The sequence below is a fragment of the Artibeus jamaicensis genome, unplaced genomic scaffold, assembly GCF_021234435.1.
Source record: "Artibeus jamaicensis isolate MK-2021 breed Jamaican fruit bat unplaced genomic scaffold, CSHL_Jam_final contig_497, whole genome shotgun sequence".
Lineage (NCBI taxonomy): Eukaryota > Metazoa > Chordata > Mammalia > Chiroptera > Phyllostomidae > Artibeus > Artibeus jamaicensis.
Genome location: NW_026521863.1, coordinates 9278012 through 9302154, shown reverse-complemented (window position 1 = coordinate 9302154; position 24143 = coordinate 9278012). Strand labels below are relative to the sequence as shown.

Sequence of the window (24143 nt, the reverse complement as noted above, 5' to 3'; positions counted from 1 at the left end):
AGTGATCAAGGATAATTTTGTATCCTAATTTGCTTATATTTTCATTAGTTATATAAATTTAGACGTTAGATAACAGAAAATATTTGCAAACAAACACATAATATGTTCTTGGACATCCCCTTCTTTCCTGAACTTGAAACCATTGTAATAGTTTCATGCATAGTGTTTATGTCTATATTCTACTTTAATACCTGTTAGTAATGTGTTCCATTAACAGGCAGTCTCAAAAACAAAATCAAGACTCAGCTATTGAAATAAGTGTGGGATGATGGAAATTACATGAATAAATAAAGTCAACATATTTTGAAATTCAAGAAAGAGGAGTAACTTTTAGCATGTGCCTAGATCCAAGCTAGCCATTACTACAAGCATTTCTTTGAAGCAAATATTATTTTGAAAAAAATGTATGACATGGACTTAATATCAATGTTAAATTTTGACTGACAGATCAATTTTTCTTTTTTCAAATAGAAAATCTCTGTTAAGCAAGAACTCTCTACACAAAGGCAGAAATTTCTATTATACAAATAGTACCTAAAGGAAATTAAATGTTATTTGATTAGAATCCACATTACCTAAAATAGCTAGGCTTGTAGTAAATTGACTCAGGTACTTACAGTTAGCTCACCTCCTTTCTCAAGAGACCCGAGACTTCACAATAGACTGGAGATCACTCTCCAGTCTAGTAGATCACTCTAGTAGAAAATAGCAAATTATGGAAAGAGAGAACATCCTATATGGCAACTAAGATATAATGAGAGCTAGAATTTGAGGTCTTGTATGATATATTGTCATATTAATTGTTTATTACTTTATAGCTCTTACCTGGGTTTCCTAAGGCTGCCTTAAGATATTTGAAAGAGAAATTAAACTTGTTCTGTATTTTCCCAAACTGTATATTGAATAGATGTGAGATGCTTAGATACAGATGTTAGTACAATTTAAGGAAATGCTTTCAACAGTGTCCAGAAAATCCTGCATTTAACATAGAGAAATAGCTACCCTTAATGAAACTTAAGAAAGAATAATAGAAAAAGAAAACAGCAAATTTCAGGTAAAAATATATAATTGAAGCACAAAGTTCAAATGCCTAATCCATACAATAATATTTTTAACAAAATAGAATTTAAAAAAACAAATAATGTTTCCAGAGAAGTACAGTTGGAATTGGGTTGCTTGTTGACTAATTCCAGAAGAAAAATCACAAGGCCAGTCTACATGTCTGTACATTTAAGTCCTGGCTGATTAGCAGAATATACAAAGTTTTTTTTTTTTAAGTATTATCATTAAAGTATCCATAGAAGTATTTTGTTTTTTTTAATCACCCAGATTAATTTAGATGATGATATTATCTTAGTCTGTGCTGCTACAACAAAGTACCATTAAACTGAGAGATTTAAAAGCAACAGAAACTTCTTCCTCATGGTCTGGAGGTTGAAAGTCTGACATCCTGGTGCCAGCATGAGCAAGTTCAGTCATGGGCCCTCTTCTGGCTCTCAGACTGCTGTCTTCTCATCGCACCCTTGGTGGAAAGACAGCTAGGAGTTTCCTGGAGGTTCTTTTATAAGGTCAATCATCTCACTCATGAAATCTCTACCTCTGTGACCCCCTAAGGAACCCATCTCCTAATGCTCCACATTGGAAGTTAGAATTTCAACACATGTCTTTTGGGGAGACACAAATATTCAGTTCACAGCTCTTGTAAAAAGCATGCTAATTATTTTTTAATTTAATTAAAATATTATATATGTGCATACATACAGAAAGCAAAAGGAAGGGAGTCCACTGTGTATTAAGTACTCTATTGTGAGCAGGCCAGCCCTCAAGAACCTCAGAATATGTAAAGCCAAGAAGGTGAGCAAAAAATATGAAGTAGGAAGCATGTGCATAAAAGATGACAATCACTATGCCAGGAGATTTTGTTAGATTTTAATCAGGAACCGCATCTAACAAGATATAATATTAAAATAAAAAACCTATACTGTTGTACTGAGATCCCTTTAAAACAACCACACGTTTATAGGACAAGAAAAACGTGACTCATCAAGTACAAGAAGCAAGCTCCTTTGTTCAAAAACAATTGCAGCTATCATTTTTAATTCCAGCACCTGGTCCAGAGTAGATCTTTAATAAATGTTTGTCAAGCCAACTTGGGTCATGTTTAGGGAATTTTGTCTCAAGTCTAAGGAAGTGTCAAAAGACCAGTGTGACTTTAAAAAGGGGTGATGTGACCTTCTAATAACTATATTGGTAGAAAGAAGTTTAGAGTCTTGCTCAGTTTTTATGGGTCAGATCAAACAGCTACTTTTACCCCTGGAGTCATAATTTAGGAGCAGTTAGACAAACTGTAATGTGAACAGCAAAAAGACAAAACTGTTGGAACAAAAACCCAAAACTATATCTTATAAGAAACAGTCAAAAGGCCCTGGCTGGTGTACCTCAGTGAATTGAGCACAGGCCTGTGAACCAAAGGGTTAATGGTTCAATTCCCAGTCAGGGCACAGACCTGGGTTGCAGACCAGGCCCCCAGTATGGGGTGTGCAAGAGGCAACCATACATTGATGTTTCTCTCCCTCTCTTTCTCCTTACCTTCCCCTCTCTCTAAAAATAAATAAATAAAAAATTTTTTAAAAGGAACAGCAAAGGAAGCTAATGTTTAACTTGTAGAAAAAAACTACTACATTATTTTCAAATACATAATATGTAATAATAATGTTTATCATTTATTAAACAACTACTATTGCATTATCTCATTTAATCCTAACAGACATGTGAGTTATTATCAACATTTTTTAAACTGTAAGAAAACTGTCATTCAGTGACATGATGTAACATATCCAAACTCATACAGCTAAAAAGGGTCAAATCTAAGATTCACCAAATGATTCGACTCCACAGCCAGGTTTTGTCATATTGTATGCATTTGTTCTTCACATGATGTAAATTTAGACTAGTGCTCTGTGTCCTCAAGAAACCGAACAATGACAGGCAGATTTCAGCTCAATGTGAGTGAATTGATAACATTATTTCATAGGACAAAATATGGTAAGGTGTTTTTACTTATGAGTTATCTGTTTTTAAGAAAATGATAAAAATAATATTTGGATTCAATGTTCCTTCCAAACTCCCTAACCCACCCCACTCTGCTCTCCCCAGAGTGTAACTTTCTACAACCAATTGAGGCATTTAGTGCTTAATGTTAAGATATGTATACATACACAAATATACACATGTATAAAAATGAGAACTACGTCAGAATTAATATAAATTTTACCCCCCCAAAAAACCTAATTGGATTGATTTTCACATTTATTTCTAAAATAGAAGTGTTTATATACTTGGAAATTAGGTATCATATTTTAAAATATATCAATATTCTTTCAACTTGTGTGGGCCACTACAGTTAAGATACCTTCGAGGCTCCTCCTGAAATCTCTGCACAAGAAAACAGACTGAGTTAATGCAAATGCTGTTTGGTTTTTGACACCGTTTTCCTGAGAAGCACATTTGCATGTGAGAAGTCTGCAGAGAAGATGGATAATCAATCATTTCAAATGAATGTACGAGATTTAAGATGTGGAGGTTACCCATCACCGTTGGCTGACTTTCCTGGATGACACATCCACCGCCTGATTTCTGCAACTCGGTTTCGGGTGCCCTTAGCCCGCAGGACAGAAACCAGATGCAACCAGAGCTCCACGCTAGGAGAAAGCTAGGGACTAGAGGGTAAAATTAATAGGTTCCATCCATGAAAGTTGATACGTTTCTCATTTCTTTTTCAGAGAAAAGATCACTGTCGTCGTTTCAAGCAGGTCTGAAGGGTTGTAAATCTCCATTCGTGACATGCAAAACACAGTTACCTTTTCCTGGATGTGCGGGAAGGAAGACTAACGAACAGGAATTGACACCCTCGGCCTCAAATGACTGCGGACAGCAGGAGGGACCGAAGCGGGCTGGGTTCTAGGGGTCGCTCGAGCTGCCCGAGGCCAATGCCCTGTCACATTGTATACAGAGAAATCTGCGCTGGAAACACAGAGTGATGTCAGCCCCCTTTCTTACGTGTTACTGGTGTCAAAAACTAACTCTCTGGTTGTCTCACTCCCCACCCTTTCCTCCCAACTCCCTTCTTCGTTCTTCTCCTTCTCAGAGGTGTTTACACAGATGAGTGCCGAGGAGAGGGGGGAACAACTCGTTGGATCGCTTTGCGCAAAATCCACCCCTTCTCTCTCGTCCCTCCCCTCCAGCCTCTGCGCCCTGCACTGCCCTCCCTCCCCGGCCCCTAGCCGTGTGGGGTTGGGGACTAGTCTCTGTACTACTAGGGTGGGAGGGGGCTGCAAGCAGAGGATAACGTCAGATGCTCCGTGCTCCCCCTCTGCCTGACGCTCCCGTCTGGATCCGCCAGGGGTGGGCTCTGTCAGAGCTGCTGGAGCCCTGGCAGCGGCGAGAGGAAGCGGCTGAGCGCGCACGGAGCCTGAAAAGTCGGTGCGCTCCTGGTTACCTCCCAGCCGGTCCGACCGGCCGCCAGCACCATGGACAGCGGCCCTGGCCCGGGCAACGCCAGCGACTGCACCGGTCCCTTTGCGCGCTCGGCAAGTTGCACCACTCCGAGCCCCGGTTCCTGGGTCAACTTGTCCCACTTGGATGGTAACCTGTCCGACCCGTGCGGTCCGAACCGCACCGAGTTGGGCGGGGGCGACAGCCTGTGCCCTTCGAGCAGCAGCCCTTCCGTGATCACGGCCGTCACCATCATGGCCCTCTACTCTGTCGTGTGCGTTGTGGGTCTCTTCGGAAACTTCCTGGTCATGTATGTGATTGTCAGGTAAGAAAGGCGCCAGGGCTCCCAGCGGGCGCTTCGGTGGCTAACAGCGGCGCAAAGGGGCACCTGAGCCGCCAGGCAGAGTGTTGGGGCGAAATCCTACTTTTCTATTCCCACCCTCCTTTCCGCCCTGGTGAAGTAGAATCCAAAATTTCAGAAACAGAGAAGTTGCTTTGGTAAAAGCTCGAAAGCTCTTTGGCGGCGGGGGGTGGGGGGGGGGCGTCTCTTAGAGCTCCCTTATACTGCACCAAAAGGGCCCTTGGGCACAATCCCGCAGTCCCTTTGGCAGAAGCTGTGGAAACAGTAATTTGTGAATAATGGGAAAAGAACCTAGTTTATTTCCTCCAACTGGGGGACCAGGCCAAGGCTCCTTCTCGGTCCTTTTCAGAGACGAACCTTAGCTACTTTTTGTGTTCCCGCTGTTTTCCGTGTACGAGGTCCCCACCCTCCTCTTTCCTGGCCATACCCCACTCCTACCGCCCTGTGGCCACACTCCTAAAGGATGTTCGCCTGTGTGTCTCCCCACAGTGTTGCTTTGTTGTGACAAATATGACAGTTGTGTTGCCTGGGCCAGTTTTTGGTGAGCAGCTGTGGATCAGCCAGGGGCGTCACAAACCGAAATGGGTTCAGGAGAGTTGCAGGATACACTGTTTCACTGCCTCCAAAGGGGGGGACCAGGTAGACGCGACTCTAAGCAGCATCAAACTAGTGTATAGGAAGTTGTAATGATTGTTCTTAAAAAATGAAAAGTGTCTTTAATCCAGGGAAATTCTTTCAAAGGAGTTTGTGGCCCGTTTTCTGTTTTCTGGATGCTCCAGGTTTACTTGGCAAAGACTGTGCCAGCTCTCAATATGAGTTGAGATTGCTGTCGATTGTGTTAGTGTTGATGGATGTACTCAGCCCCCCAGGTTAATATGGACTGTACCATACTGTCACTCCTGTTAAAGTCAGTAAAGAATTTTACACTTTCAAATGGTCCCTGACTTAAGATGTTCTTCCTACTAGAGATTTCTATTTGTTCTATGTATGTAGTGAACATGGAGTTTTCATGTTTAGCTACAATATTTGCTTCATCTATTCAGCAAATATTGCAGATTTTAGGAGGCATTTTTAATCATTTAACAACTTCTTTTCCTCATTATGCTTTCATTATCTATGTACTTCATGTAGTTTGTAATCAATTCTTTATACTTATACATCTGATTTCTTTAATGATTATTAAAGAGTAATGCTAATATCCCTAATCTTTTGATGAAGCGTAAGATAAGTAGTGTCTCTGACAAAACAGCACCATCTATTGAGAAGAAAGCTAACAACAGAGGATAATGCAGGAAGACAATCAATGGAAGAATTCATTTTTATGAACATTTACTTTTTAAAATGTTGTTATTATAAACATTTTATTTACTCATGTAGTCTAATGCAAAAATTTTTGTCAAAGATAAAAACTGTCTCATTGGAAGTCATGATAATAAGATCATAATTAAAGGTCTGCCTCATGAAGAGAATATGTTTCTCATTTTCTTAAGAAAATTCATGGAATCGAAAGCTGATAGGACTGGAAGGGACCCTAGAGATTATCTAGGCTTGGTGAGTCAACTGAGGCACAGCAAAAATAAATGATCTCTCCAAGGACAGACAGTTTATTAGTTCAATACCACTGAATCTGTCTGGCCAGTATAATTTTCTGTTCATTAGAGTGGCAAAGCATGATTTTGGTTAATTATATAAAAGATTAACATGGTAAGATAAGTTAGCAGTAATGATGTAGAAATAATAAATTTCCCCATATTTATCTCTGGAATTCTGGAGGATAGAGGACAAAGAGAAATTACCAAAGCCTGTAGAAATTCTGCCATCTAAAATATTATATTTATTTTCTTTTATTGTTTTTTGGTGTTTTTCTGCATCATTTTTCTTGCCTCCAGTTTATGCTTTTCACTAAGGAGACATCCAGTAGAGCATCAACTGGCTGTGAAATAAGCAAATTGGTCTTATTCTAGAGTTTAATAGATTTCTGGTTTGGTGAGTTTGTCTTAAAAGGATTACCTCTGACCTCTTAATGACTTGGAAAATGATGGTGACATTTTAGCTTACTTAGAACAAGATATTATGCTTTCCTTCTCTGTGCCGAAAGTTCTACCAAAATGCCAGTAGGGTTTCAAAGGTTACCCCAAACACCAAGGTCGGTAACCCCCTGAGAGTATCACTGAAACAGAAAAAAAAATGTTTCAGAGATGGATGAAGTGATGAGGGAAGTAACTGGGAACTGCAGAAAGTATGTCTGTGTAGCTGAGAATATTCAGCTGAACTGTTTCCAGGCTGTGGTGTTTTCTCTACAAAATGATCAGTTCAGGGATATTATTATCTCTTTTAAAAAGAAGATGAGGCTAAGGGAGGTCAAATATATGGTGATAGAAGGAGATTAGACCTTTTGTGGTCCAGTGAGCACACAATGCGATACATGGATAATGTACTGTAGAACTGTACACTTGAAACATAACCTTATTAACCAATGTCATTCCAGTAAATTTAATGAATTTTTTTGAAAAAGATGAGTATAATGCTCCATCTTTTAAAGTTGAGATAAAATGCTCACTTCCTGTCAGTTTTTAAAATTCAGTAGGTACTTTTAAATGGTCATATAGTTACAGTTTTCTAACCAGATTAAGGCAATATTCATTAGAATAATTTAGTACAAAAATACCTGGAAATTCAGGTGCCATAATTAATGCTTTTCTGTTCTGTCTCAACTTCACCATCATCATTTTGTCAATACTTTAAAACAGTATAACAAGTAGGATTCTTATTTGGTGCTGTCCTAAGAAACATAAGGAAGGAAAAAAGACAGAAGCCAAAGAACTTACATGTACGACCCATGGACATGAACTAAAGGGCAGGGGATGTGGGTGGGAGGGGGTCTGCAGGGAGGAGAGGAATAAAGGGGGGGGGAATGGGAAAACTGTAACAGCATAATTAATAAAATATATTTAAAAATTAAAAATGGAAGAAAAAAAGATAGTGTCATTTGACCTACAGAGTTCAAATCAAAATGTTAAATGGTGGAATATCATGACTATTCATCACCTGAAAGGTGTTTTTTTTTGTTTTGTTTTAAAGAAAAAAAATTTTGCAGGATAATATTATAAAAGCTACTACAAAGATTCTGGGAAACATGGTGATAAAAATATTATTAAATGTAGCAATCATTTACAATGGGATAATAGTAGATTATCATCAGGAGTATTTAAACAATTCAAATAATGCAAAAGTTATAGTTACCAGGAGTGTTTCACTTATTGAAAACATCTCATTAAAGTAATAAAGTATAGAATTAACCATAACTATAAAACTGATGTAGTCCTAAATGCTCATTTTGTGAGATTTTTTTTCCAAAATGATTTGATCATGTAGTCACAGCCATGGTATGCAGACACTGTTGGAAAAAAAGTAGGAGTTAGAAAGTGTTATATCACTCTGGAAGCTCTAAAAAAGAGCACCACATAAAATTGCCTTTATTTTTAAGGTCGCTTCATAAATTATATAAAAGTCTAATTACTATGCTGTACATGTGAAACTAATATAATACTGAATTTCAAGTGCAATAAAAAAATAAATTATTAAAAATAAAATTAAAATGTATAGAAAGGTAAAAAATTGCTTCTCAATTGGACTAGATAAACTCAATATGACTAGTTACTAGAGAAGAGTACTTAAATATATGCATGATGTTATTGTAATTTTTCTTTCACTAGAAAATATTTTTGGTTTTAAATCAAGTTCTATGAGCTTATACTTCTTCTATATACTAAGTCTTTGATACAGGTTTAAGCTACAAAATGATCAGTCATACCTGATTGAAACAGAAGTACAAATTTTTCACTCAATTCAGATAAAAGTAGCTGACAAAATAAGAAATAATAATTTTATTTAGTTTAAGGATATGTATGTATGCATTTGTGTATACACGTGAATTAATTTGAATGCAAAGTCACTGAATATGGCCACTAGTCATTTTTATAAAACAGAAGAGGTTAATAGTTCATTTAGAAACTCAAATGCTTATGAAACTCATTTTCTTTTTTTAACTATAAAAAAGCCAAGTTAGGGGATGGCTATAAATGAAAAATAACTACTAAATAAAATTCTGTTCTTACCATAATGGCCTACCATCAAAACATAAAAATTTAATGGGATGCCTACTACTTCTCAATAGAGAGCTTTGAGTATCAACTATTACAATTGAAACTTTAACTGCTCACTCGAATACAGTTGCTAATGCTGCTGGGAACAACTCTTCCTCTGCATGTCCTGAGAACACTAAATTGCTTTTAACTTCTTAAATTGAAAAAAGTGCCTTTGTCATTTTTATAGAGTTATCATTGCGTTTCTTTTCCTTCTCTCTTTTTTGAAAGAGTGAGGTATCTTATTATTTTATGAAGTATTTCCAACACCAAGAAATGTTTAGAGAATAATAGAAGATTCTTCATCTTTAAAACTTGGTATTTATTATTAGGATATAATTATATCCTAATTTATATATGTATACACACACTCACACATAGATCCTTTTGTAATATACAATATATTGGGTTAGCCAAAAAGTTTATTTAGTTTTTTCTGTAAAATAAAGGACACGTTTTTCATTTTCACCAGTAACTTAATTGATTTGGATATTTTGAGTATGTTGGCCATCTCTCGCATGGTAGAACATTGGTCATTCTCAGTGTCTCAGTTTGCTCACCATCAGTTTGACCAGTTTGATCACTAGTCTACCTGACCACAGGGCATCATCCAGTGAGAAACCTCCAGCATGATATCTCACAAACTGTATTTTTTATTTCTTTTTTATTGTTTTTGCTATTACAGTTGTCCCAATTATTTCTAGTTTGTCTTCCTCTACCCAGTCCACCCCTCTTGCCCACAGTCACTCCCGTCTCCATTGTCCATGTCCATGAGTCATTTTGACATGTTCGACAAGACACAGCACCTTCTCCATACACTGCAGAAATTAGTTTTTATTTTTCATTTCAGTTGCATTTTTACCCTGCTTGAAATAATAAAGCATAATATGCTTAAAATGTTGTGTATTTTCTTCCATTTTCAATATTAAAATGGCTACACAAAAATTCACCAATTTTGATAAGTTTTTCTTTAAATGCATGCTGATATGACAGCTATCACAATACAACCTAATAAAATTGTCTCGAATAAAGTTAAAAGACATCTAAGTGCTACTAGAGCCACCTGATGAAAATATTTTTTAAAAAAACAAACTTTTCAGCCAAAGCAATATATAGCATATTATACATAACAATATACAAGGTCTGTCCTGGAAAAGTCCAACCATTGTTAATATAATGAGAATGGTTTCCATTTTATTGTTGTAACCTGGCATCCAAGGAGAGTGGACTGGAATATACATGCATAAACAATGATAACTTCACTGTACTAGTTGGTAGGGGTGGTAGATGCCATAGAGTGAGCATGTGTACTGTGTGGCCATAGCATTCAAAATGACTGAGAAAATACAGCAATAAATCTGCATCAAATTTTGCATTAAGCTTGAACATTCCTCTGAGGACACTATTCAGATAATTCAGAAGGCCACAGCTATGAGCAGCTGGTGACTGTCAGCTTCATCACAACACACCCGCCCATGCATGACATCTCGTGCAGAGGTTTTTGGCAAAATATCAAATCACCCAGGTGACAGCCACCCTACAGCCCAGATTTGGTTTCCTGCAACTTCTGAATTTCCCAAAACTGAAATCACCTTTGAAAGGAAAGGGATTTCAGGCCGTCAGTGAGATTCAGGAAAATGTGACAGGGCAGCTGATGGTGATTGGGAGAACTACGTGGGGTCCCAAGGTGCCTACTATCAAGGGCACTGAGGCAGCATTGTCCTGTGCATAATGTTTCTTGAATTGTACATCTTCAATAAGTGTCTCTGTTTTTCATATTAAATAGCTGGACACGTTTTAGAGAGACTTTGTATAATATTGTTTATATATACATATTTAATATGTAACAGATAATTACATAATAATATATAACATATATGATTTATAATATATAAGAAGCCTTCTTTTTAAAATATATTTTATTGATTATGCTATTAAAGTTTTCCCAATTTCCCCCGATACCACTCTTGACCTGATAGCCTACCTTCCTCCAGCAATCCCCCCTTATGTCCATGGGTTGTGCATATAAGTTCTTTGGTTTCTCCATTTCTTATACTACTCTTAACATCATCCTGTCTATTTTGTACCTACCAATTATGTTTCTTAATCCTTGCACCTTTTCCCTCAATCTCCTCCTTCCCCAATCCAGCTGATAATACTCCAAATGATCTATGATTCTGGTCTTGTTCTGGTTATTTGCTTAGTTTGTTCTTTTAGATTGTTGTTGATAGTTGTGAATTTGTTGCCATTTTAATGCTCATAGTTTTAATCTGCTTTTTATTAAATAAGTCTCCCTGACATTTCATGTAATAGTGGCTTTGTGAGGATGAGCTCCTTTAGCTTTACCTTGTCTGGAAAGCACTTTATCTGCCCTTCCATTCTAAATGATAAGTTTGCTGGATAGAGTAATCTAGGTTGTAGGTTCTTGCTTTTCATCACTTTGAATACTTCTTGCCTGCAAAATTTCATTTGAGAAATCAGCTGATAGTCTTATGGGAACTGCTTTGTGGGTAACTCTCTGCTTTTTTTTTTTTCCTGCTTTTAAGATTCTCTCTTTATCTTTGACTTTCAGCATGTTAATTATGATGTATCTTAGTGTGGTCCTCTTTGGATCCAACTTGTTTGGGATTCTCTGTGCTTCCTGGATTTATATATCTGTTTTCTTCAGCAAATTAAGGAAGTTCTTTCATTATTTTTTTCAAATAGGTTTTCAGTTTCTTGCTCTTCCTCTTCTCCTTCTAGCATCCCTATGATTCAGATGTTGGTATATTTGGAGATGTCCCAGGGGCTTCTTCTTACTATCCTCATTTTTTTTTATTTTTTATTTCTTCTTGCTGCTCTGGTTGAATGCTTATTTCTTCCTTATGTTCCATATCATCAATTTGAATCCCACTTTCTCCCCTTCACTGTTGGGTACCTGTAGATTTTTCTTTATTTCACTTAATGTAATCTTCATTTCTTCCTTTATGTGTTGCCTTACTCAATGAGTTCTTTAAGCATCCTGATCAGCAGTGTTTTGAACTCTGCATCTGATAGGTTGGTTATCTCCATTTTGTTTAGTTCTTCTCCTGGGGTTTTGTTCTGTTCTTTCACTTGGGCCATATTTCTTTGTCTCTCCAATTTGGCAGCCTCCCTCTGTTTGTGTCTGTGTACCAGGTAGAGTTGCTTTGACTGCCTGTCTTAGTAACATGACCTATGTAGAAGAGGTACCTGTAAATTGTGTGGGGTGCAGCCTTAGGTAATCGCCAGGGAAGAGCAACCTGCTTCACCACTTGTGGCTTTGTGCAGGGGAGGGCTCAGAGAGGGGACCGTGTCACTGCCTGGCTTCTAGAGGTTTGCCCAGCACTTGTCCCATTTCAGTCACTTTACCCACTTCCCATATGAGCCGGGGGCCCTTCCACCTGTTGCCCTGGTGTTGAATCCCAGAGTGGGTGGGTTTGCATAGGTTTTAAGACTGTTCAGGCCTTCAAGTGGAATCTCCTGAAAATCCAACAGTTTTTTCCCCTGCCCCAACTCCCACTGGATTTTACGGGCAGAAGTTATGGGGATTTATTTTCCCAGAGCTGGAAAACTGGCCTGTGTGGTCTGGCCTGGGGCTGGGATCACTGACTCCCAAGATATCCCCCCTGATGTGTATCCACCACACGTGACTATGGGGTCACCTGTTCTGCCACTGCTACCTCTCCATGCCATAGCACGTCTGTGTCCTCGCCCCTCCACGTGTCTCCACATCACCGCCCTCCTACACATCTAGATGAATGTGGCTTCTTTAAATCCGTGGCTGTTGGACTTCCACACAGTTTGATTTTCTGGCAATTCTGGGTGCTATTTGTTTTGACTATTTAGTCGTAACTCTCTCTGTGGTTGCACAAGGAGGTGAAGCGTGTCTACCTGTGCCTCCATTTTGACCAGCAGTCCCATAGAAGCCTTCTCTAATCTCCATATTCCCTGTCCAAATACTGTCACTATGATAAATTTGACGGTCGTTATTCACATGCATCTTTTCAAACCTTTATTTCACATGTGTTTCCGCAAACCAAATATAATCTTTGCCCTGAGTGGTGTGGCTCAGTTGATTGGAGCATCATCACATAAACTAAAAGGTCACAGTTCCGGTTCCGGGTCCAGGCACATGCCTAGGTCATGGGTGCAGCCCCCAGTTGAGTGGCAACTGATCAAGGTTTCTCTCCCACATTGAGGTCTCTCTCCCTTTCCTTCTCCTTTCCTACTCCCCTCTCTAATATCAGTAAGTCTCAGGGGAGGATATATATGAATATACACACACACACATATATATATACATACGTATTCTTTAAACATATTCAGCAAAGTATATATATTAAATATTTATATCTTACATTAATATTAATAGACTTAGTTTTACTATTTGCTCAGAGTTGTTCTACTTCCAGCAGATCAATCAAGGACGGAAATAAGATGTCAAACAAATCAACAAAAAGACAAAACAAACAGAAACTGAAGCTATTAACTTTCCTTAATACTTTTCACTTATCTCCAAATATGTGTTAAAAATTATTATAAATATTTCTCCGTGTTTTTCCTAATATATAAATATAATATTCAGGAAAATTGTTTCAGCAATTGCTACAATTAGCTTTATGTTCATAAATATAATCAAGAAATTATTTTTCTACTTCTAAATGGGATGTAAAAAATCATTGGTTTCTATTTCACAATATCATTCACATGACAATTGCTGATAATGTTTACTTTGGGATTTTGATCATTTAGAGGACCTTCCACATGAAAGCAGAAAATGTTATATCTCCTAGTATTCCACTTTAGGCTTAGTTAAAATCAGCTTGTTTTAGTCATCAGGAAGAGATAAACTCATTATAATGAATAATGTAGAACAATAAAGCATTTCTGAAGCCTTACTATTTGCTAATGTTGTTTGTAAAGTCTGTCATTTTTTTCACGGCTTCACAAAATATTACGTGGTAATCCCCGAAGCCTTGATCTATAGCTATTTTTCTGTGACAGCTAAGAAATTCAGACTTTCCAAGTACAGCAACAGGACTGCATATTTGTATAAAATTGTGTAGTTTGGAGTGTTTGGCATTGCACATTTACCTCGGATTCTTCAAATGTAAATTCTGAGTCAGACAATCCCTTCATTCACGCCTTCTTTCATGTACATTGAGCCTTTATGACTTGAGACATGAAAACTGGGCTGTGCCAGTGGACTAACATCAGCAAATGATGAATTCAAACACACACACACATACACTCTCTCTCTCTCTCTCTATTATATATATATGAACTTTGAACAGGGAATGGACTGTTACTCTTATAATTTAAATATAAACAGTAATATTTTAAAAACTGAAAATCTAAAGGTTTAATAGGTTGTTTGTCACCATTCATAGTAATTATGGTCTATAAAGTCACCATGACTTCTCTAAGTTTATCGCCGCCGTTGTTCTGCCAGGATGCCGGCGTTATGGAAATGTGAAGGGCAGACACGTGAACACTCAGCTCCTAAAATATTTCTCACTAATGATAATGACAAAATGATTGATTTCCTAACTAATAAACTAGTATTTTTTATAATTTTGCCTAATTTCTTAGTTGATTTGTAGGAAAATCTATGCATTTAATTATCAAAACATAATCATTATTAACTTATTCTGTAAGAATGATATGATACTTCATTCAGTACAAAAATGCTAATCTTCACTTTAGTGTGCTTGATTATATAATGTATATTATTCCATAATATATTTTATGAAATTACTTCAGTTTTACAGCCTGGGATTAAAAAAATAAGCAAGCTACATATATATAATTATATTATTATGATTATTCTATATGATTATATATAATATTAAAATTGTTTATATATATATATATGAAACCATTTTTAGGTGATATGCTATTAAAAGCAGTGGTTGGCCAAATCTGGCCCATAAGCTATGATATGCCAAACTCTGGTATAGAATGTGATAAATAAAAGTCATGTCTTTGTGGTGGGTGTGAAGTAAGAACATATTGCCTTCTATGGCAAATTTGATTGCATGTTATTGTTTAATAGACAGAGATGAAGCATTTGTAAAAATAGCCTATTACCAAATTACAGTATTTTTCAACAGGAGAATACTGCAATACAGATGTGAAGTTCAACACCAACAAGGAGAGTCATCTTAGATTATCATGACAGGGGCTACCGCTTTTCTGAAACTGATGCTGAAGTTGGGTTAAATTCATAATCACACAGGACTGTCTCTGTTCCACCCCAGGTCCCCACCTTCAATTCCCAGGACTTCATTTGACCCAGATGATTCATGATTTTCATTACCACCCTTAGCCAGTGATGAGGGTAGATGCTTAGAAAGGAGCATTTCTGAAAATGTTCCTTTATTGGATATGATTTGTGGGTATCTTATATCAGTGCAGTTTTCAGGCTTTCCCACAGTATTTTCATCTTCAATCACTTAGAGCTTTCAGGAAAAATTGTAACCATCATCTGCAAATTCATATTAACTTCTTAGCAAATATAAAATCTGATTTCATTTCAAACACACCTATGCTTGCATCCCAGCCACCCTGTACCCATCCCTTGTACCCAGGTGGTAACTGGCAGCTTCATTTCACTCAACCTCTCTTTATGTCCTTCCAAGCACAAAAAAACTTGAATTTTTTTCTCTTCTTTACAACTTACGTAAGTGGCCCATTTGTTTTTTTTTTAAGTGTTTTCTGCAGTTTTCAAACGTTGCTTTGAAAAATGCTATTTCTTGTGTTTTACAGCTCAGACTGTCCAGCTGGATAAAGAACACTGGCGCAGGCCAAGGTATCCCATGGTGTTTAAGGCCCTTTGGCTTCTTATCCACGTTTTTGCTCCATGGTTTCCTAAACACTCACTGAAGTCTCTTTCCTATCTGACTTCACATCTTTAATTCACTCTATCTGTCTCCAAAGGACTGCTATTTGATGAGTGGTACTCAAAAAAAAACTTCTGGCATGTACAAGAATTCTTTAAATTAGCCAGATCACCACCAAGTTTAACTTTGCAAGGAGAGCCTAGTTAAAGGAGAGTTTTAATTGGGTCACAGGTAGTCTGGCTAAAGATTGCTACATTTCCAAAATCTCTGCAGTGAGAACTGGATCTAAATTCTAGCCAGGAACCAATAAAGGGTAAAATGGGTAACACAATGTGATTTGCCTTCCAAGAACTCATGAAGCATCAAGCCATTGCATAAATCCTCGCAACACACCGATGTGTAGAAGAAGGCCTTCCAGACCTTTCATTTCAGTGCTTCTTGGTCTTTGGCTGCACCTTGGAATCACCTGGGAAGCCTTAAAAAAATAAAAAATAAAACCCCACCTGGACCCAAGGCTGATTGAATCAGAATCTCTGCAGGTAGCACCTGGGCATAAGTAGTTCTAAAACCTCCCCAGGTGATTTTAACGTGAAGCCAAGATTGAGAAGCACAGATATGAACAAGCCTATCCATTTTGTGGGTAAGAAAACTGAATTCTGCTTGGCAAGTGGTTTTAAGAGGTTTATCCTGGTGTTTTGCTCCTCTAAACTTTAGGAATCTGTTTATAGAATAGGTAGTCAATTAAACTATCTGTCACATAAAAACTAAAGCTCAAGGAGTTTTAAAAATTTCCTTGAAACCAGCCAATTGGCCAATAAGCCCTCTGCGTAGTAGGCATAAGGGAGTGGACAGCGTGCTGAACCTGAAACAAGAAGACGTGTTTGCATCTTTGCCGTCCTCACATAACCTTCCTAAATCTCAGGTTCACTTGCACTGAAGGAGGAGTCATCATGCTTAAGCTCACAGGGATTTTAGGCCCCAAGCAGACATGATACATGGAAGTGTGTGGTTCACTCTGAAAGTGCTACGTCATAGCAGGACTTCCGCTGGCTTCTCTCCCACGGAGAGTTATCTTCCCTCCAACTGGGCTCACACCGTCCGCGAGCTGGATTTCACCATTCGCTCGGTGCTTTGGCCTTTCCCTTAGTCTGACACACTATCTGTCCTCGTATTTGGAAACACAGTGTATCCTTTTGGAATTACAATTTTGCAGACGCAAAGCAGAGCATTGCCTGGGTGTCGCTGCTGTCGTTCTTCACTCTGGTCCACTCCCTCCCAGAGCACTGGGTCACCCCCGCCACCTTGCTGGCAGCCAGCGTGATGTGAAAAGAATTCGAAGGGTAAATAATTGCAACTTACTGGGCTCCCTCTCCACAAGTTCTTTTTATATTGTTCAGTGAGTCCAGTGAAGAAAAAAAGACAAAAAAATATTTGGGGGGGGGATGCTACTTTTGTTACTTAAGTGTTTCTCATTTAAATTGGTATTATAGTGAAAGCATCTCGAACAGACTCTAAGTCTAAAACTCAAAGCATCTAAAGCAGAATCTAAGTGACTTCATGTGATAAAACACATTTTTTCTCAGCAGAGTAGTTGATTTGAATTAGAAGAAATAACTCATAATAAGGATGTTCTCTGAGCACTAACTTTGCAAACTCAGGCTTGAAAAATACCATCCCCGTGACTTGTCATGGGTTCCATTGTCACAGTAACACTCACCACAGTAAAGCTGGTTACAAAGATAGAGCATGAATTAATGATGATACAGTGAGTCTCTCTGTGTGCGTATGACTAACACTTTCATTATGGATTTTTCGAGGACTTGCAAAGCAATGTTTGTCAACTTCCTAAACCAGAGTAGTAACCTCTAAAATAAAGCAAGTACAAGACACAAAATAACATCCTTGAGGCTTGCAATGTTCCTGAAAACCGCGTATCCCCAGGATAGAAAGCGTGCAGAACAAGGACAATGAAGGAGGCCTTTCATCCTTCTGAGCATTTTTTCACTGAACAGTGGGTTCGGTGCCAGGGAAAGGTTAAGTATTGTGTGGGGGTGTATTAAATATGAATTGGAAAATGCTGCTGGGAGTGTAACCTGAACATCAGAACCTGACTGTGCCTGCCAAGAGAACAAGGGGAATTATTACTGACATTAAAATTTCGTACTTACTCAGCCCCCATTGTCTCTGAAAAGGAGAGCACATGGGTTGAATGAAATGAAATCCGGGCTTGCTTCAGGCGATGCTGGCGATCCAAGGCCACTGAAGTAAGACGTCCTACTGAAAGCAGACAACAGTAATTGAGATCTTTCAAACAGCCTTTCCTTCTGACCACAAAAGGAGGCTTATTTTACTTATTTGTAAAATAAACAAAATATGTATCTAAAGGAATACAGATCATGCCTTTTAAGTTTATTATGATATTAGTTGTTCATTACAGAAAGTAATTTGATTTTCATAAAATGTTTTTGAGTGTAGACAGGGGAAAAATGTTAATCAAAGTAATATTAAAGAAGATAAGCCTGAGGCTTTTTTATTTTTTATTTTTGGCTGTGTTTGTTGAACACTAACTATACACAAAGCACTTTCCTAGAAGGTCCAGCTATACAGTCCCACCTCTACCCAGAAGTACAGTCTGGTGGAGAGGAAAATTAAATAGCTCCACCAGTGGGTAAGTGTCAAGGACTGCACTATAATAACTAACCCAGTGTTCTTTAACCACACTGTTAGAGAAACGCCATCCCCACGGTTTAGTGCAATTACTGTTATTCATTGTCCTCTATCACCAAGCCCAGAAATGGGGTAACTTATGATTTGCCTCCATCCAATTTTCCAAATTTCACTAAAGGTGTTATTTATGTCTCAGAGACAAGAGAGAGAAAACATGAGAGGAAAAGGCCTGGGTTAATTTTTGTAAAAAATAACAAAAGAGAATTCTATTGACCATAATTTACAAGTGTTTCTCCAAGCAGATATAATAAACATTTTACAAACTGTAAGTATAATGTGATAAAACTTAGGCTTGAAAAATACCATCCCGTGACTCATCCTGGGTTCCATAGAAAGTGGTGGAGTATTGAATACAAGGGACTCCGAGGGAAAAAAAACCCAAGAATCATTGGTTCATTGGCTACAACGACGGCCAATCTGTGTCCGAACACCCTGTCACAGAGGGTGCGTGTTGGGTGCACATCTGTTCTTTAAAACTACCGCCCGGCTGTGGAAATAAAGTCTAAGTGTTAAAGGAGAAACCCATGCCATCTTTTGAAAAAGGATGACCACTCTAAACAGATCTTCCTACCTACTAACAAATATGTCACATTTCCACAAAGACATTGGTACATTGGTACTTGAGTCAATGGCAGAAAGCAGATATTAAAACATATAAATGAACAAAATAAACAAACAAACAGAAACAGACTTACAGATGCAGAACAAAACTGATAGTTGCCAGATGGGACAGGGTATGGGGGCTGGGGGGAGCAGTGAAGGGGTTAAGAAGTACAAATTGGTAGTTCCAGAGGAGTTATGAAACTATATAGTACCACATAGGGAATATAGTCAGTAATATTGTAATAATTACATATGGTGTTAGGTGAGTCCTAGAGTTATCACAGGATGACTTCATAAATTATACAAAGGTCTTACAACTATGTATATGCCTGAAACTAATATTGACTTTCAACTATAATTGAAAACTTAAAAAGAAATAAAACATATAAATAATAAGTTCCACAAAGTGTTATTTTTCAACAATGTAGAAACTCACATTAAAAATAAACATGCTCATCTACATATTCTTGCTTTAATTGCCTTTTAAAACACATGTTACATAAAATATATATGTGCTCTAATCTGTCAAAAATTATTCTAACTCTAGTACAAAAACAGAAACCATGCATGGTGTAGCTGAGACATTTTGTTCTCAGTTTTTGAAGTTCAGTTGATGTAGAAACATAATAGATTGCTCAACATTGTAGTTAAATTGGATGAAGTTGTGGAATTTAACAATCAAAATATTTTGGTGGGGATAATTGGTCAAGTAAAATGGCTGCATTTTCAGAACAGTTACAGGTAAGGATGTATCAGTTATCTGTAGCACATAACAGAAAACATGCTAGAAACAATGTTACCACAGGCAAAACAAAAGTAACACTTTTATGAATATAAACATTTAACCTGTGTCTTCTCAGAGGATCATGCCTGTCTCCTTAAATTTAAAACCTAATTGGATCATAACCATCATCATCATCATCATCATCATCATCGTCACTGTCATCATTAGTTGAAAGCTGCTACACATCAGCTAAAATTTTGCTGATACTGCATCCCTAACAGCAAAAACTCTGTCCTGTGACGCGTGTATGCTAATGATTTGTATTAACAAACTGATTGGAAAACAGCCAATGTGACAGACCCCGTGCTAAGTGGTCCAAATTGAACTGGGCTTTCCAGGTTATTTAGCTAAGTACCATTTTCATATTTCCATTTACATCAGTGATCCTTTTCACTTTTTCAAAAAAGAAAATTTCCAATCTGGGGGATGTAAGCTTTTTGCAGGTAAGTACAAAGTAACAAGTGGCCCAAGGACGTAATGTACCTGGAATGCTTCAGCGTTTTGAAGTGGTTGAACTATTTGTTAAAGCCAGATTCATTTCAGCCCTCTGTGTCTTGGTGTCTCGTTATTCAGTTTGAGAAAATGACTTTCAGGTCATTGTTCTTCTGAGAGTGAATGGCTGAAAGAAAGTTGGAATTCCAAAAAGGAAAATTTCTATGAAAAGGGGTAGCTATTGTAAATTTGAGAGCAAAGATATTTTACATGATTATTTTAAATATTCACGCTAAGAATAGCAGCTGGATTCTTGAAGTGTCTGCTGTATCCTTCACCCACTTCAATGTACCAAGGAATCAACGGGAGAGAAGCTTTGAAGAGATGAGTGATTAAAAAAAAAAAAAAGTCTGGAAGAATTAATTCTAGAAGAATCTGAGAAGCTACAGTCTAAAAGAAAAAAAAAATACACCTCCACTCAAGGATTTTGCTGAAGATCCACCTGATTAAATTCAAGGAAAGTCATCCTATATCTTACCTTTGTTTCCCTAGTGAGCAAAACGTGAGATGGACAGAACAGGGGACAGCCTGGCATTACGAGATGGAACAGCCAAGGAAGAGGAGCCAGTCAGGGCAGTGCTACTCCAGAGCCCAAATAAAGTAACCTGGGGCCAGAAGTACTAAAATCCTTCCTTTGCACTCACAGCTCCTGCCTATAATGCTTTCTTTGCTTTTAGAATGGCTTATGGAGTCGTTTCTGACCATTTTTCCCCAGTTCTTTCCACTTCCATGCCTTAGAAGCAGATGAGAATACATGAAGTTTCCAAGATTACCAATAAGTGGGAACTATTCTTGAATCATGAGAGACTGAAAACTAACATGCATTGGAAGTGAGATTTTCCCTCCCTGAAAAACCACTGGACTTATATCTTCCCAGGAGAAGAAAGATGAGGTGACATTAGCCATCATATCAGAGGCACAATATGAGTGGGGGGGTCCTTCTCCCAGGAAATGAGAAGAAAGAAATCACAAGACAACAAGTGACTACGGAGCCCAGATTCATCCTAGTGATGTACCGCCCAGGATGTTACTCTAGGTGACCCCAGGACCTTTGTTGGCCTCTCCCACATCCAGCCACTCAGTAGACATGGAAAAGTACAAAGTTTACATCAGAAAAAAGAAGTTCAACTTCAGAAAGCAAAACATAAATTGGCAATAAATTTCGATAATCACTATCAATAAAATGAATAGTAAAATGTACCAATTTAAATGGACTTCACAGACATTTATATTTGTCTCTGGAAAATAGATACAGTACATGGTAGACTAATTGGAGAAACGATATTCACATTTATTTCTAGAAAACAGAATAGATAGACTTATTTGTGGGTCGCCCCCCTACTGAGCCCTGCCTGCCACCACCAGAGAGAAAATCCTCAGCAGCGTGAACCAGTCATGCGACCCCACGACAAGTCTCATATTCTCATGGGCACGTTCCATGTAATGAAACTGAAGTTGAATAGTGGCCACTGACACTTACACGCAGGTTACTTGTTCCTTTCACCCTTGTCATACATAGCTCCCCACCTTCTCAGAACAGCTAGCATTCTGTTCTGAAAACACGCGGTTGTGTTCTCACTAGACCTAGGTTCCCCCGTGGCAGGAGGGACAGGAAGCAGTGGAGAGCAATTGCCTAGCACAGTCTTTCTGTCAGCAAAAACTGAAATTAAAAAGGCGTTGCATAAATGTATGTTTGACTCAGGGTTGACACTTGGAGAGTTTTATGGTGGAAAAAAAGCAATTATAAAAATATAAATGTGTTCTATGAAAATTAAGAACATGCCTACAATTCTTTAGAGGTTCTATTTCATCTATATAAAATTCAGTAAAATTTTTACCTTTGGCTAGGAGAAATTTGAACTTTGATCATGAAGTTAGTGTATTTGACATAAAATGTTATCACTTTGTCTCTACATATTGAGGTTATGGTGGTTTGTATTTTACTTTTTATATTTAGATTCTTTGGAGTTTTTTAATAGATGTGCAGTGATATAGTAAAGAAAATATAATTACATGATAATAAAACAGGAGAAAGTTTCCAAAGTATCAGATGTCCCTGAAATGCAATAAAATATTGTGTTAGAGGCTTTTTCACTAAAATATAAATCAGGGTCATGTGTGACTGAAAATATTGTTAGTGCCAAGTGAGTCCATTTCAAGTTGGAAGACAATTTTAATTGATTTAATAACTCTTATTGCACTGTAAGACTAAAATTTCAGATTTAAAAAACTAATGGGACTTATTTGCTTTGCCAAATTCCTGGTTTATTCATGAATCATATTTTCTCCTAACAAGTGCTATTGAATTCTCCACAGGGTAAGAGAAATACTTTCCAAAAATCCCTCTGCCTAAAATTACTTAGAAAAAATCTTAATAAACTGCTTTCTGTTTCCTAGAAAAATCCCAGGTCAGCCTGGTAGTTACATTATAAAGATTTGTATAATTCTTAGATGGAAAACAGACATCATAAGTATATATTTTACATAAGCCAAGATCTACAGGAACTAACTGCATAATCTTTATTTTTCCTAAAGTTTTGGGGTAGCTACTATTACAGGAATTAATCAAATGCCAAAATATTTTATATAGAAGGTTCTATGACACATTAAAAGGATAAACAAGGAATGCTCATCCAGTTTTGACAAATAAAATTTGAAATAAGGTCTTCATGGACATTAATTAAAAATCTCTGTTGCAAAACTTGAACGCAGTAAGAACTTTTTTATTTCAACTTCTTACACAGCATGCTGATACATGGTTCTCCCCAACACATTGTGCTCGTGTTAATCATCGCTAATGATTGTGTCTAGAGGACATGCACACATGCGCACGCACACACACGCACACACACACACACACCACCTCCCCCCAAATTAAATCCTCTAGACATTTTGTCTGCACAGTAACAGATACTCAGATATTTAACTTTATGATGTTAAACATTTTTGTCCTTCACAACTGCCCTAATCCTTGGTTCTCTTTAAAATAGGGACACAACCACAGTGTAAGAGACACAACCACAGATGTAGCTACTAACAGAATTTTTGTGAGCAGCATTTTACACAACTATATGCAGAAGTGTTTGCTGCACTTTATAAAGTTATCATTTCTTCCATGCTATTATTTTATTTATCATTTTTACTGTTCTTCTGTTACAGTTGTTCCCATTTTCCCCCTTTGCTCTCCTCCTCTCACCCCACCCCCGCCCCCACAGTCAGTTTCCAGGCTGTTTTCCCATGGAACTGGAGAGCATTACGCTAAGTGAAATAAGCCAGTCAGTGAAAGACAAATACCATCTGATCTTGCCTGTAAGAGGAACCTAACAAACAAAATAAACTAATGAACCAAACAAAACCACAGGCATGGAAATGTGGAACAGGCTGGCAGTGACCAGAGGGGCTGGGGGGCGGGGGTGGTGATGGTGGTATCTAGTTATAATTTATCACATAGATAGCTTATGTTACATAGTACGTATTGTCACAGTGCAGTGTAGCAGTGAAGAACGTACACTATAACAAGAACATGTGGATTTAAATTCTGCCTCTGCCACTGTTATTTTTGAGTAAGCTCTTTGACCTCCATGAACCTCGGTTTATTCATCTCCACAAGAGGGATAATATGCAATTCAGAAGTCTATAATGAAGATTAAGTCAGAAAACCCAAGTAAACTGCCCACGGCAATGCTTGGTAGGCA

General features: G+C 37.7%; 1 protein-coding gene across 4 annotated transcripts in view; it reads left to right on the top strand.

The window, feature by feature from the left end:
* Nucleotides 1-4517: 4517 nt before the first annotated feature.
* OPRM1 (opioid receptor mu 1) overlaps nt 4518-24143 on the top strand; it is a 146492-nt gene continuing 126866 nt past the window's right edge. For 2 of the 4 annotated variants that reach the window (XM_053668687.1, XM_037157630.2), the window contains exon 1: nt 4530-4819. In XM_053668687.1, coding sequence (XP_053524662.1) covers nt 4530-4819 — 290 coding nt within the window. Of the gene's footprint in view, nt 4820-24143 lie in introns of all 4 variants that reach the window. The other 2 variants (XM_053668688.1, XM_053668686.1) reach the window with 2 other exon arrangements.